Genomic DNA, 14,475 nt, shown 5'->3' with positions numbered 1-14,475 from the left:
ATTCAGATTTGTGGATGTGTATGGGCACTATGGGGAGTATTTCAGTGTTGATGATTTGTAGAGTTTTTTTTAAAGGGAATGAAATCGAAGCACTTTGTCATTTTGCTTACATATCACTGTGATGGGTACATGCTTCCATTCTGTGATGGCGGTGTAAGTGTGGTAAGTAGTTGATAAGAGAAAGTGCTGTTGGGGGCTTAGTACCGAACTGATTGCATGTTAAGGCTGTGTATGAAGTATGACGTAAATGAAAATATAATGAAACTTTATAGAAGCTGGGACAACATGCACAGTTGTTGGGGAGGATGGGAAGTGGACCACCGCAAAGGGAGGAGTTAAAGACAGGGAGCAGTGACAGAAGGCGGAGTATTTGATGGCCGAGGATAGGCTTTTCTTTATATATGAAGTGGCCTTTAGGGATCACAGGATGTTGGTCATGTCATTGTTTAGAAGTGGTTCAGAGGAGTGCCAAGTGGGAGTTCTATAGGGTTGGGGAATAAAGAGAATTTTGTGGGGATTATCATGGTCTCTTGATATGATTAAATTATAATTAATGTCAGTTGACTTTTAAGTGCATCCCTGTGATGACAGGTGGCATAACTTAATTGATGCAGTGCTTAACTGTATTGAACTGGTCAACCTGTGTAATTGTTTTAGTTTGTTTTGACTTAGTGGGTGGTGAGCTTGCATGCAGGCTATGCAGCTGTATACTTAGTCAGTATTAGAAGGGATTCGTGGGGAATTTAAGTATTTATTTTAGTTCTCTGATATTTTTCTTGTTTTTAAGGTTTTCTGAATCTCTGATTTTTAGACTAAGGGGTTTATTCTAACTTTGGAGGAGGTGTTAATCCGTCCCAAAAGTGACGGAAAAGTGACGGATTTACCACCAGCCGTATTACGAGTCCATTATATCCTATGGAACTCGTAATACGGCTGGTGGTATATCCGTCACTTTACCGTCACTTTTGGGACGGATTAACACTCCTCCAAAGTTAGAATAACCCCCTAAGTGTTGACCTTCTTTATGAAGAGTGGATGTGTGTATCAGTTTGCTAAATAGAGTTCACAAGAGAATTTTGTGGAAGATGTTGTTTCTTTGGTTGTGGGGGGATAGTCCAAAGGTACTATGCCTTGCCATTCCATCCTGCCCACCCCTTTGCCCCCAGTTCACCTACATCAGAACTGCTTTCGGAGGACCCTTTATCCATTTTACTGTAGAAGGTCAAGTTTTCCTTGGAGGAAAAAACCCATAGATAGGGTACAATTTCAAATGATTAGACTGGCCTGGTTCTCTGCACCCTGGATCCTAGAGACAGGGTGGGCTGTTTGACCTGTAGGAACCTATTTCCATGTCCAAGACCTGAAAGCATACAGACACTACCTGCAGTTCAATATGGGCCTTTTCAGTTTGCCAGTACCCCCGGGCATTCACAAAGGTGATGGCGTGTGGTTGAAGCTTACCTGCGGAGCCTAGAGCTTCCAGTCTTCCGGAACACCTCCCTCCAGGGCACGCTCGTCTACCAACTGCCCGCGGTCACCGACTTTGTCGCCACCCCACACGCTCGCCTCCACCAACTACATCCTATTCGGCGATCTGAACTTCCATCTTGATAACCATGACGACCCAAACACCACAACCCTCTTGAACAACCTTGCAACCCTCGGTCTTAAGCAACTAGTCAACCTTAACACTCACTCACCAGGTCATACACTCGACCCTGTCTTTTCAGGTAGGGCACAACCTCTCCATCTCTCAAAACTGTGAACACCATGGGACCGACTACTGATGCATCCATTTCGCTTTCACGAAGACCACCACGCGCCACCAAGCCCCCTGACCCCCTGGCAGAAGCTGGGTCAAAGTCACCGAAGCACATTTCAGCGACGCACTTCCCCGCCACCCCCACCCTCCACTGGATGCCACAAACAACTCAACATGGAACCTGCACCGCTGGATCACTGAATGCGCTAACAGCATAGCCCCCTTCAGAAAACCCACCAGAAACCAGCACTGTAAGAAACCAAGCTGGTTCATAACAGAATTCCAAGAATCAAACTGCACCTGCAGACAACTGGAAAATGGAGAAACAACAAAACTGAAGACCACTCAGCCTGCCAAAAGGCAGTCACCACGCAGCACCAGCTCATCAGAGTCTCCAAGAAAGCTGCCATTCAGAACACATCAGCACCAACACATACAACAGCAAGGAGCTCTTCACCATAGTCAAGGAATTCACGAACACGGAAGAGACACCTCAGACATCCCCTCCTCTCAAGACCTCTGCAAGGACCTAGTCACCTTTTTTTCCCTGGAAAATCCAGGACATAGACAAAGGATTCAAGTACCAAAGCCCGCCCCCACCGACCCCTCTCCACACCAGACCCTGAAACATTGGGCCCCTACCTCCGTAGAAGACAGCCGGAAACTCCTGAACTCCATCCATTCAGGGGCACTTTCAGACCCGTGCCCACATCACATTTTCAATCTGGCCAATGCCACCATCACATCAGAGATCTGCCGGACTGTCAACCGTTCCATCGAAACCACCACCTTTGATCCAACTTGACGCACACAGAGATCAACCCGCTCCTAAAGAAACCCTCCGCCAACCCAAGGGAGTTAAAGAATTACAGACCCATCTCTTTGCTCCCCTTCCTAGCCAAGGCAACTGAAAAGGCCATCAACATGCAACTCACAGAGTTCCTCACGGAGTTCCTTGAAGTATCCCAGATCCTAGACTCCTCTAAGTCCGGACTTAGGAGCAACTACAGCACAAAAACATCCCTCCTCACAGCCACCGATGACATCTGCTCCATAGTGGACCACGGAGACGCATCCGCTCTCGTCGTCCTTGACCTCTCCACCGCATTCGATAAGTCTCCCACTCCTCCCTCTGCACCAAACTTTAATACGCCGCTATCTGCGGTAAAGCATTGGAATGGATTCGATCCTTCCTCACTGGTAGAACCCAGAGTGTCAGACTTCCTCTGTTCACCTCAGTACCCAAAGAAACATGCTGCGGAGTACCACAAGGATCCTCACTAACCCCAACCCCCTTCAACATCTGCATGGCCCCACTGCTAAATCATTAGATAGCACGGCCTAAACATTGTCTCCTACGCCGATGATACCCAACTCATCCTCTCCTTGACCGACGAACCATCAACAGCCAAAAGAAATTTCCACCACAGAATAAAAACTGTTGATGCCTGGATGGAAACCAGTTGCCTCAAACTCCCTTCAACATCTGCATGGCCCCACTCGCTAAATCATTAGATAGCACAGCCTAAACATTGTTTCCTACGCCGATGATACCCAATTCATCCTCTCCTTGACCGACGACCCATCAACAGCCAAAAGAAATTTCCACCACGGAATAAAAACTGTTGATGCCTGGATGGAAACCAGTTGCCTCAAACTCAATCAATCAATGCTTGTAAAGCACAGCTACTCACCCGTGAGAGTCTCAAGGCGCTTGGGGTTGTGGGGGGTGGACCCCAAGCAAAAGCCACTAAGGTTCCGGGCGCTGGGCACGGCCCAGCTGCGGACGGGTGCAGACGGGCTTTCCAGCGGTGCTGCAGCCATTAAGAAGGGGAGGGGGTAAGGGAGAGCAGTCAACAGGGAGGCGGGAGGGCAGGAAAGGTGCTTCACGGGGTGGGCAGAGGAAGAGGGGAGAAAGGAAAAAACACTAGGGGAAAAACGAGGGGCAATAGAAGAACAAAGCAGAAAATGCAAAAGTGAAAGGGCGCCACGAGAAGAAAAGTAAAGGCAATTGATAGAAGAGAAAGGCAGAAAATGCAAGAGTGAAAGAGTGACGGAGAGAAGAAAAGAAAAGGAAAATACTTGTGATGGCCACTAGACCACCAGGGATGAGGCGCAGGGATGAGTCTGCAGGTGGAGGAGGGCCTCGAACTGGGAGTCAGGAGACTCTCGGGGCATCCCAGGCAAGAGGCAGAGACAGCAACCGCCAGAGGAGCTGGGGAGGGCAGCAGACACCAACCGGGAGGTCAGTGCAGCTGCCCTCTCACAGCGGTGCGGCCGCCATTAAGAAGGGGAGGGGGATAGGGGGAGCAGTCATCTTGGAGGGGGAGGGCAGGAAGGTGCTTCACTGGGGGCAGTGGAAGAGGGGCGAAAGGAAAAAGCACTAGGGGAAAAACGAGGGGTGATAGAAGAAAAAGGCAGAAAATGCAAAAGTGAAAGAGCGACAAAGAGAAGAAAATAAAAGGCAAAGACCAGAAAGGCAGAAAATGCTAGAGTGAAAGAGTGACATAGAGAAGAAAAGAAAAGGAAAACGAGAAAGAGAAAGACAGAAAATGCAAGAGTGAAAGAGCGACAGTGAAGAAACGAAAAGGAAAATACTTGTGATGGCCACTAGACCACCAGGGATGAGTCAGGGACGAGCCTGCGGGTGGAGGAGGGCCTCGAACTGAGAGTCAGGAAACTCTCAGTTCGTCCCAGGCAAAAGACAGAGGCTGCTGCAGCCAGAGGAGCTGGGGAGGACAGCAGACACTGACCAGTAGGTCAGTGAGCTGCCCTCACAGCGCTGCGGCTGCCATTAAGAAGGGGAGGAGGCGGGGAGGCAGTCAGCTTGGAGGCAGCAGGTGGGTGAGCAGTCAGCTGGGAGGGTGGGAAAGGTGCTTCACAGGGGGAGGAAGAGGGGAGAAAGGAAAAAGCACAAGGGAAAAACGAGGGGTGATAGAAGAAAAAGGCAGAAAATGCAAAAGTGAAAGAGCGACAGAGAGAAGAAAACAAAAGGCAAATGATGACAAGAATGGCAGAAAATGCAAGAATGAAAGAGCAACAGATAAAAGAAAAGGAAAATACTTACTTGTGATGACCACTAAACCACCAGTGATGAGGCGCAGAGACGAGCCTGCGGGTGGAGGAGGGCCTCGAACTGAGTCAGAAGGCTCAACTGGGACAAGACAGATATCCTCGTACTTGGCTCCACCCCCTCCGCCTGGGACGACTACTGGTGGCCAAGCGCCCTAGGAGACGTCCCCATTGACCGACCATGCACGCAACCTCAGCATTATCCTGGACTCCACGCTTTCCATGACCCATCAAGCCAACGCCGCTTCATCGTCATGCTTCCACGTCCTGTGCCTCCTTTGGTAGATACTCAAGTGGATCCCCACTGAGACAAGGACTATCACCCATGCGCTTCTCAGCAGCCAGACTCATCCTGGACATCCTCCACCACAGCCACATCTTTACCCACCTCCGAGACCTGCACTGGCTTCCAATCTACAAACGTATTCCTTACAAGCCTCATATACACACCTACAAGGCACTGCACAACATCGGACTGGCCTATCTCAACCACCGCCTGTCCTTCTACACCCCCACCAGGCAACTCCAATCCTGCCAACTCGCCCTCACCGCCATCTCCAGAATCAGGAAGACCACAGATGGAGGCAGATCCTTTTCTCACCTCGCAGACTGGACATGGAACACGCTCCTACTCAACCTCAGACAGGCCACCTCCTGAAGCAGTTCAGGAAGGATCTCAAGACCTGGCTCTGCGAGTGAGCAGCACACCCACAACAGCGCCTTGAGATCCCACAAGTGATAAGCCGCATTTTAGAAGTGCCTGATTGATTGATTGAGGCTTCCCCTAACTCATTGACTGGCTATTGAAGGCGGCTCACTTCAGTCAGTAGTAGACCATGTATCGGCAAACCTTTTTGAGGTTCACAATCAATGTGCTGAAGTTAAACCTGGCTTCTTTGCAGATGCTCCCTTTCATCTGATCGATCCTGGCCATGGCGCATTTGATAGCCTTAGCCTTCTGAGACTATTGGCCTCCTGCATCCTGTTCGTTGATGGTTCTATATGGCATACGCGGTCTCTGCAGTGGTCCCTGAAGTCTCAGTGAGCCCAGCACTAAGGGACATTGTCATCCTCTATCCAGGTTTAAGAAGATATGTCAGCACATTGCTTATTGGATTTCCCAAGAAGACTCTCTCTCTCTCTCGGAAATGCATTCGGCTTAGAGTTCAGCGTGGGACTTGAGTATGCCTTTTTGCCACTACATGTCCTACACCGAATTCTGAAGAAGTTGAAGAATGACCAAGACCAGACCATCCCAGTGGCCTCCGATTGAGTCAGGAGAATGGGAACGTCTGTGCATGAGCATGTATCCTGTGATCAGGGTTCCATTTTGGGAGTACTTTCTGTTGCAGCAACATGGCAGGATCTTGCACCCGAGTTTGTTCCATTTAGACCTCCATGCATCAAGATTGAGCATCATGAGCTGACTACATTCACTCTCCCTCCTGAAATAGTGAATGTGTTTCTTGCAGCCAGGCATTCTTTAACTTAATCCATTTTTTAAGGATGCTGCAACAACTTTGTAGCTTGCTTTAGCATCCACAATACAGACCCACTACAAACCAATTTGTAGGATGTTTTAACTGTTTATTCTGTCCTCGGCCAGCATGGACTTGCAGTGGGCGCTGTTAAAGGTTACATATCCGTACTTTCTCCCTTTTTATGTTTGCCAGACCAACCGTGCTTGTTCAACACCTAAAGTAATGAATTTTCTTAAAGGCTTGGCTCATATATTCCCTTCTAACCCTTTTGTGCTGCTACTGTGGGACACTGACTTGGGCCTTACTTCTCTAATGTACAATCCTTTTGAACAGCATGAACGCTAGTCGTGACCCTGAAGACTGTTCTCCGCATTGCAATAACATCAGTTTGTCACATGATTAAGCTGTGAGGCTCTGTCAGTTCAGCTGCCTTACTCTACCTTCTTTCTCGACAAGCTGGTGTTAAGGACAAAAGTGGCTTTTCTCTTGAAGGTTGTGACCTCTTCATGTCGCCAGACTATTACTCTTCTGAGGTTCTTTGCGCACCCCTCGAAAGACTAAAATAGACTCCATAGGCTGTGCTCCAAAAGGGAGCTTAGTTTTGATATTGCTGGTACCAAAGACTATTGGGTTGACATTCCACTCTTTGTGGAGTTCTGTGTTGGAAAAGAAAGACAAAGCGGTGCAGAAGTGTTTCTTGTCCAGATGGATAGTCCTCTGTTCTAAAATGTGTTAAGTGATGACAAATAAGCAGCCCCAGGGATGAGGGCACCTTCCACCAGGGTCAAGGCTGCTACCACCACATTAGCACAAGGGGTGCTTGTGTTGGATATCTGTCGGGCACCAACCTGGGCATCTGTGCACACATTGACGAAGCACTACTGCCTTGATAGCCTGGCTCGCCAAAATGGGCATTTGGCCTTTCATGCCTGCAGGTCTTTTTGATCTAAATCATTCCACAGCCCATAGAGGTACTGCTTTGGTATCTAATCTAATGGACAAGTTACCTACCTTCAGTACCACCTTTTCTGGTGGATAGTCTAACTGCAGATTCCTCACCTTCCTCCCATCTCACCGTTTTGTGGAATGGACTATTATCCTTCTAAAAAGCCAAAAATCTGATATCTGCACACTGGCTCAATTAATTTCTGTTGAGCTCAGTGTCCGAGGAAGCTGCCAATGTCCAGAAAGAAACTGACCTCAGCGCACCTGGGTGGCACCTGGTTCCAGTCATCATTCGAGCAGGGTTCACATAGACCCACACACAACACCACCTATAAGCACATAGGAACTGTGCTTAAAAACCTTCTACATCCAGTCTGAAACCATAGGATATTCTAAAAGTGAGGAATCTGCAAGTATCCACCACAAAAGGCGTTTACCGAAGGTAAGTAACCTGTTCACCTAGAATCTATTATTTATTATCATCCTGCATGATATGCTGAGATTGCCTACGCCAATCAGAAAGCTAAAAGTACATGTACTCAGTATTGTTACTACCGGCTTTCCTTCTTCAGTGATGGTGTAAAGCACGGACAGGATGTAGACAGTGACATGAGTGGGTGTCTTTCTCCAACTGTGTTATGTGAATTTGAGGGTGTAAGTAGTAAAAGTACGTTGCCTGCATCCTGTTGAGTGTTTTGAGCTATTAATGACCATTTATATTTATTATGTGCTATTCTCTCTGCTCAGATCTAGTACTCTTAAGGTGTGCATCTAATAGCAGTTTGTTTTGTCTGCAGTGGCCTTTATATACCGTTAATTTGCAGAGCAGTGGGTTTATGTTTGTCTTCTCGATCTCAAATTACATTTGGGCTTCATGCAGCAGCTTAGCTTGAATGGCTCTCTAGTCTTTTGGCCAATTATACAATGTTAGTGAAGATGTTGTCCATAGATGGAGTGACAACAGTAATTCCTTAAATACCATGATAACTGGGTAGTCCTCTCATGCAAGGGTCCCTGAGATAGCTATTAAATGAAAAAATGCAGACAGAGATTAGGAAATAGTAATTAGGCAGTAAAAGAAATACAAGAAAGAACAGGTTGATAGCATAGTTTCTGAACTCGGGGAGCTCAAGCTGGCTGAGCACAGAAAAACCAAACCTGCATGTGCCATAGACCAATCATGAACCAAAGAAAAGGGAGACTGGTGAGGCAGACACTGTTTCATTGCAGAGAGCAGTGGTACAGACATGAGCATGTGCAGACCTGGAGGCTGAATGAGCAGATTAAAACAGTAAAATGCAATATAATAGAACTTGTAATTGAAGCAAGGACATTCTTCTGTCATTATCTTGGTCCTAAGTTTCACAATATCTCCTCCACAAAACGTTAAAGGCCACCCAAGGTTCTCAAAACGTTCTACATGTTTTAACTAAAAGGTTGATGAATTCGTGTAGCTTTAACAATTTTCTGCAACAGTTTATTTAAGTGTTCAAAATTTTTCTTTCTTTCTAGGTTCAGAGTCCATCATGGATGCAGCCTCAACAATACATCATGCAACACCCTGTAAGTTTATACCTCTTCCATCACCACATTTTAAAAAGAGAAAGAAGTTTAACCATGTCTTGTAGCGTATCACTGATGTGAGTGCCACCCTCCAGCAATATTTGAGACTTCTTTTTAGCTCTCGCCTGGCCACCTCCATAGAGCTCAATAATTTGAAGGGCTTCATAGGTGTGAAAAAAGAGCTGTACTCGTAAGGAGCTGCACAATCTATTGTGATTACATTGCTTATGAGAAAATAGTTTACAGCAAAGCTTGCCTCACATTGTGACAAGTTTCAAAACCAAAAAGGCCTTAACAAAACTAATGCTTTTGTAGGTAAACTACCAGAACTATGAAACTTTCATGTTGTGGAGAATTTATTGCTGCTCGAGGGAGAGACAACATTGAAATAGGAAATGTGCTCTCAATCATGTTTACATACTGATTTGGTCTCTGAAATCTGTATTGCATTACATATTGTTAAAGATATTTTCATTGGATCCCAATGCGCTCTGTCTCTTCTAATATAGTATAGGCCATCGTATAGTAGCATTGCATTGTGCTTTAAGGCTTTGTTTAAGGAAAGTAACTTTATAAAAGTCTACTCAACTTAATACATTGATGCCACATAGTTCAAACCAGCCTATGTAATGTTTCTTTTGGGATTCAGGGGCAAAAAACAGAAACAGATAGGCTGGTCAGAGGAAAGGTAGCAGGGGATAGAGACATCCTTCTGAGGGTGCCAAAATTAACATTTAATCCAGTGCAGATTACATACTACTCAAACTATTAGTTTGAGTTTGAGACATCCTGCTCTCTTTCTCTGTCCTTAAGGTTGAATTGGTTGAAACGCAGGCAGTTTTGCGACTTGATGCAGTTCTAGATTTTTGTGCTGTGCATTATCCTACCACGTAGGGCTTGGGATCAGGTGAACATTTAAATTAGAATCTTTATGGCTCTTGAGGATGTCAACCAGAAGCCGATAGTAACCCACAGCGTAATCCCTATGTTTAGATAATTGTTTTATGCCATACTGGTTTTGAAAGCATTGCTCTGTTTGGGATTCAATATTTATAGGCTTTACCAAAAACATGTGAATCCATGAGGGCAATTTTTAGATTGGTGGTGCTAGTTCTAGCCCCTTGAAATACCTCCGTAAAAAAATCATTTTTGATTTGTGTTTTTGTATCATTAGCGAAGTAATGTAGCTTGAGTTGACATTGCTGATTCCGGCTAATTTTTTCTGGACAACATTTTTAAAAACGGCAAATGTGTTGCAATGATGTTGTAATATTTCAGGAAGTACGAGATCTATATACTTCATTTTGGTTTCAAAACATAGGTTTTGGGAGTCAGTCTTATAGAGACAGAAAATAACTTGTCAGAGCAACCCTTGTGCTATTTTCCAAAATGGCGGCTCCATAATGATGTGTTTTAGCCATTGTATTGGTAATTTATTTTAATATTGTTTTTGTTTCAGGTTTTCTGTTGATTCAAATTTGTAAACATGAGTAAAGCAGGAAGTAGCAGAGGATCTTTACCTCCTGACAGATTGTTGCTAACTACAAAATCTTAGGGCTCTTTCAACAAAGAAAAATGTGTCATAAGCCAAACTAATCTGAAAGAAAAGGTAACATCAACTGCAGCTGGACAGAAGAGAGTTCAAGATGCTGCAGAAATACGGCAAGATGAAGTTCACAAAAGATTGAAACTGATGAGTGAGGAGGAGCACATATTTTATCATTGTAACAAGTGCCACAGGTGGTATACAGTTAAAGAAAGCCTGAAAAAAAATAGGCAAAAAATGCAGAAACCAGTGTATCTCAACAAGAATTCGAGTCTTCTGAGAAAGCGACGACAACCAAACCCAGTGCCTTACCACATAGAAGATCGATGGCTACTCCTCACCCACCTCCAACAACTGATCAGAAAGCAGAGGATCTTCTGTGTGTTAACTGTGGTTTAGCCAGAACAAGGGCCAAGGGGATTGACAAAAAAACAAAGTACCGAGTGTTTGAGTCCCCAGGGGAAAACATGTTTTTATCTGCAGCTAGTTTCTTCCAAGATTAGGTTTTCAGCCGAGTAGCTGATCTAAGCAGCGAGGTGAATGTAGTTGCAGTGGATTTGTATGCCCCCTGAACTGCATGTGTGCATACGTTTGAAATATGAATGTACAATGAGCTCCCAGCAGCAACGTAACTGCCAGCCTTCAGTTAAGTTTGCAGTCTTTAAAAAAGCAAATAAAGCTTTAAAGCCAGTCTTGAGTGCTGGCCACGGGTTCACACTCAGTGAGATAAGAGAAATAGTGGTCAACATTGATGAAACTGTATTGATTCATCATAATGTAATTCAAATTTTTCTGGTGAGAATGTACAATGACAGAATTCACTTTTGTCAGTCTAACAAAAAGATTGAGGCACTTATGGTGTCCTCAACTGATTTGACTCCTGAAGTTCTTGCTGTCAAAATAAGATCACAGGGTGCAGTAAAATCAGCATGAACCATCACTTCAATGAATTAGGATTACTGTATCAACAAGTTATAATGACAATACAGAGCAGGAACTTTTTAGCAGCTCATGCTGCATATTCTTGTGAATACGACAGTACATCACTTCCAAGTCACTTTACCTGGAAAGGATTTATAATTGCTGCTCTGGATACTTTTAATTTTGAAGACTTATCTTCTTTGTTTGAAACATTTAGGAAACATGATACTGCCATAGTGCTTTTTGAAGACTGTACCAATGAAGTAGCTAATGGAAAACGAGCTGTGTCAGCTGTAGGCACAAACAAACAGAGCTGCAAATTTATAACCCAACTGCCTTGTCAACGTGTTCAAGATCACTACAAGCCATCAACACTTCCCAGTGTACCAGAAAGTATCAAAGTGGCTGAGGATATGGATCTTCTTCTACCTAATGCCTCGGTCTGCAAAGCTGATTAAACTTAATTTATCGTATGCCTTATTCAGTGTGGATTGAAGGATAAAGAAAAGCCAATTCCTCCATAGGCTGGAATTCATGCTCGGGTCTCCAGGAATACCTTTCCACTGAAGAACGTTAGGTTTTTAATAATAATATTATCTCCAGTCACAAACTACGCAACAGTATACACAGCTCTAATAACAAATTCTAAAATCTTTGTGCTCAGCTTGAAGACCAGCCTATCCTGCCAATTTCCTGCGATGAAAGTGTTTTCCGTATTGAGTCTGACATTTTTAGGAGCAATCTAGTAGAATTTGATGATCTTTATCCAGTGATCGGCGCTTTCCACATGACAAAAGTTGCATTGCGGTGTGCAGGAACTTATCTCAGTGGATGTGGCATAGATAGTGCACTTATTGAGGCTGAAATCTTTGGAAGCGAAACTGTTCAGTCAATATTGAACGGAACTCACTATGTTTGTTCGTTACAAGATACGCTCATTATATCTAAGGCTGTAGACACATTGCGTTGGAATGCATTCTGGAACAAGAATGACAGTTTAGGTTTTGCATATCTTATCTCAGAAATGAACAAGGCACAGAGTGCACTTCATTCAAAAGACATAATGCACAGCCAGGCACTGTTCAATAATTCAGTTCAAAATAAAAAAAACAAGTTTGTAGAGTTTGGCAAAGAATGTGAAGAATAATCAGAACTTTGCAAGTACCTGGGAAATGTTTTATACACAATAGCTCTAGTGAAAAACTTGATACATGCTGATCAGGCAGGTGACTGGGAGCTGCATGTAAAGACTGTGGAGTCACTGATTACTGTGTTTCGTGAAATTGATTGCATTAACTACCTGAGACATGGGTCCTGGTATTTGAAAAGAGTGAAGAAGCTAGAGGTGAAAAAACCATACCTCTACAGAAAATTCACCCAAATACATTTTGTGGTGAAAGACAGATAGGAAAGGTTCAATGCTGTGGCTCCAAATATAAAACTGGAACAGACAATCCAGAGATCACAGAAAAGTTTTGAGGGAATTGTTGGTCAGCAACGTAGAAATGAATGTTGCTCAATCACATCTACTTTACCATGAAGTCCTTTCTATTTGCAATGTTTTCAGAGAGATGACAAATTCAAAATAATGAAACAATGTGAAACTGCTCCTCACCATGAACTTGGGGGAAAGAGAGGGGAATGTTTTACTGACCATGACAGTCTTCTTCATTTAATGCAGCAGCAAGGAAACCCCTTTGAAATGTCTGTGCCTGTGTGACTACACAACTTCATGACCAAACAGAATGTGGATAACAATATAAAGACTCATCTATTAGATGTCCTGGACCATGGATTGAAAGTATACGCAGAACTGAAGCTGGAGAGATTTATATTGAAAGAGAAAAAGCTGTTTGACAATCAGTAAAGCTAAACTTCCATGCTTTAATTGCCATAGTAAGAGTTTCGTCCAACCAGCCACTACAAAAAAGGTTACAAAACAACAACTTTTGCAAATGCATACAGATATGGATGTAGCAAAAGAAAGGGGTGAATTTATCAAGGACATTCTGTCGCATGATCTTCTTCCAGCAAATGCATTGTTTGATAGAGATGCTGTAACCAAACCAGTGAATCACAAACCCATACAAGAGCTCAAAAAAAACTATCACCTGAAGAATTTCAATTAAAAAAGGTGTCCTCATTGAAAACTTTCGTTGATGTGGATTATATGTCACAATTGCGAATGTTCAAGATTTGATTTATGCAAAACGTCAGAGAGGCAGTTCTGACTGTTCTACAGATATCAAAGTCAGTGTGCAAGAACTGCACATTGTCTTACAGGTATCATGAACTATCTGTCAAAGAATGTGAGAGAATTAGACGAATGTCTGCAAGTGGAACAATTGACCTTGCCTGCATCAAAAAGTCGACACTTTGCAACTTGATAAATTCTGGTCATCAACATAGAACAAGATGAACTTGGAGATGGTAACTCGCCACAGCATTGCTTATGATTCAGTTAACTCTGAATGTCCAAATATTGCATGTCGAATGATTGTCAATGAGGAGTTGGTGCCTCCATACATATATTCTAAAGGTACTGGCCATATTGTTCAAGGACTTAACAGCAATTTGGAGGAAGCTGACCTTTGTGTTTTGCCACATTTTGAGTGGGCTGTTCGAAATGGTTCTAATCGAGTCATTGTACTGTCAAATGACACAGATGTTATTATTATGCTACTTAGTTTTGTTGCAATGTTCATAAATCAAGGATTGTCAGAGTTATGGATACGTTATGGACCAGACGAGAAAAGACACTTAATCCCACTTCATATTCTGTACAAGAAACTTGACCCAGAGATGCCCAGTGTTCTTATCAAGGCACATATTTTTACGGGTGATGACACTATGAGCATAATTGGAACAAAGGTTTGAGCTTTAACTGCTGAACATGTGAAGTTTGTTAAAGGATTTGCTGAGACAGAAGAAGAATGTGATATTAAAGACGTAGAAAAAGACCTTATGCAAAAATACTTTGTGTGTGTGTGGAAAATTAATTTTGACTATCTCACAGTTGATGATCTTCGGTACAGTGAGTTCAAGAGATCAGTCCAGCTAAATGCCCTTCCACCAACTTCATATTCTGTGTGGGGACACATTAAAAGAGCGTTCTACTTGATTAGATGTGTAAATCTTATGGATCATGCATATATAGAGAAAGATCTGTGTGAATTTGGTTGGGA

The 14,475-nt window shown here is 43.8% G+C and overlaps 1 protein-coding gene across 7 annotated transcripts in view; it reads left to right on the top strand.

Moving 5' to 3' along the window:
• Positions 1-14,475, top strand: part of RBMS1 (RNA binding motif single stranded interacting protein 1) — a 552,647-nt gene that overhangs the window by 495,014 nt on the left and 43,158 nt on the right. For all 7 annotated transcript variants that reach the window (XM_069224212.1, XM_069224217.1, XM_069224211.1 and 4 more), the window contains exon 10: positions 8,773-8,823. In XM_069224212.1, coding sequence (XP_069080313.1) covers positions 8,773-8,823 — 51 coding nt within the window. The remainder of the gene's footprint in view (positions 1-8,772; positions 8,824-14,475) is intronic.

This window comes from Pleurodeles waltl, chromosome 3_1 (genome assembly GCF_031143425.1).
Source record: "Pleurodeles waltl isolate 20211129_DDA chromosome 3_1, aPleWal1.hap1.20221129, whole genome shotgun sequence".
Classification (NCBI taxonomy): domain Eukaryota; kingdom Metazoa; phylum Chordata; class Amphibia; order Caudata; family Salamandridae; genus Pleurodeles; species Pleurodeles waltl.
The sequence above is the reverse complement of the archived record's forward strand: the minus strand, read 5'-3'. Positions and strand labels throughout refer to the sequence as shown.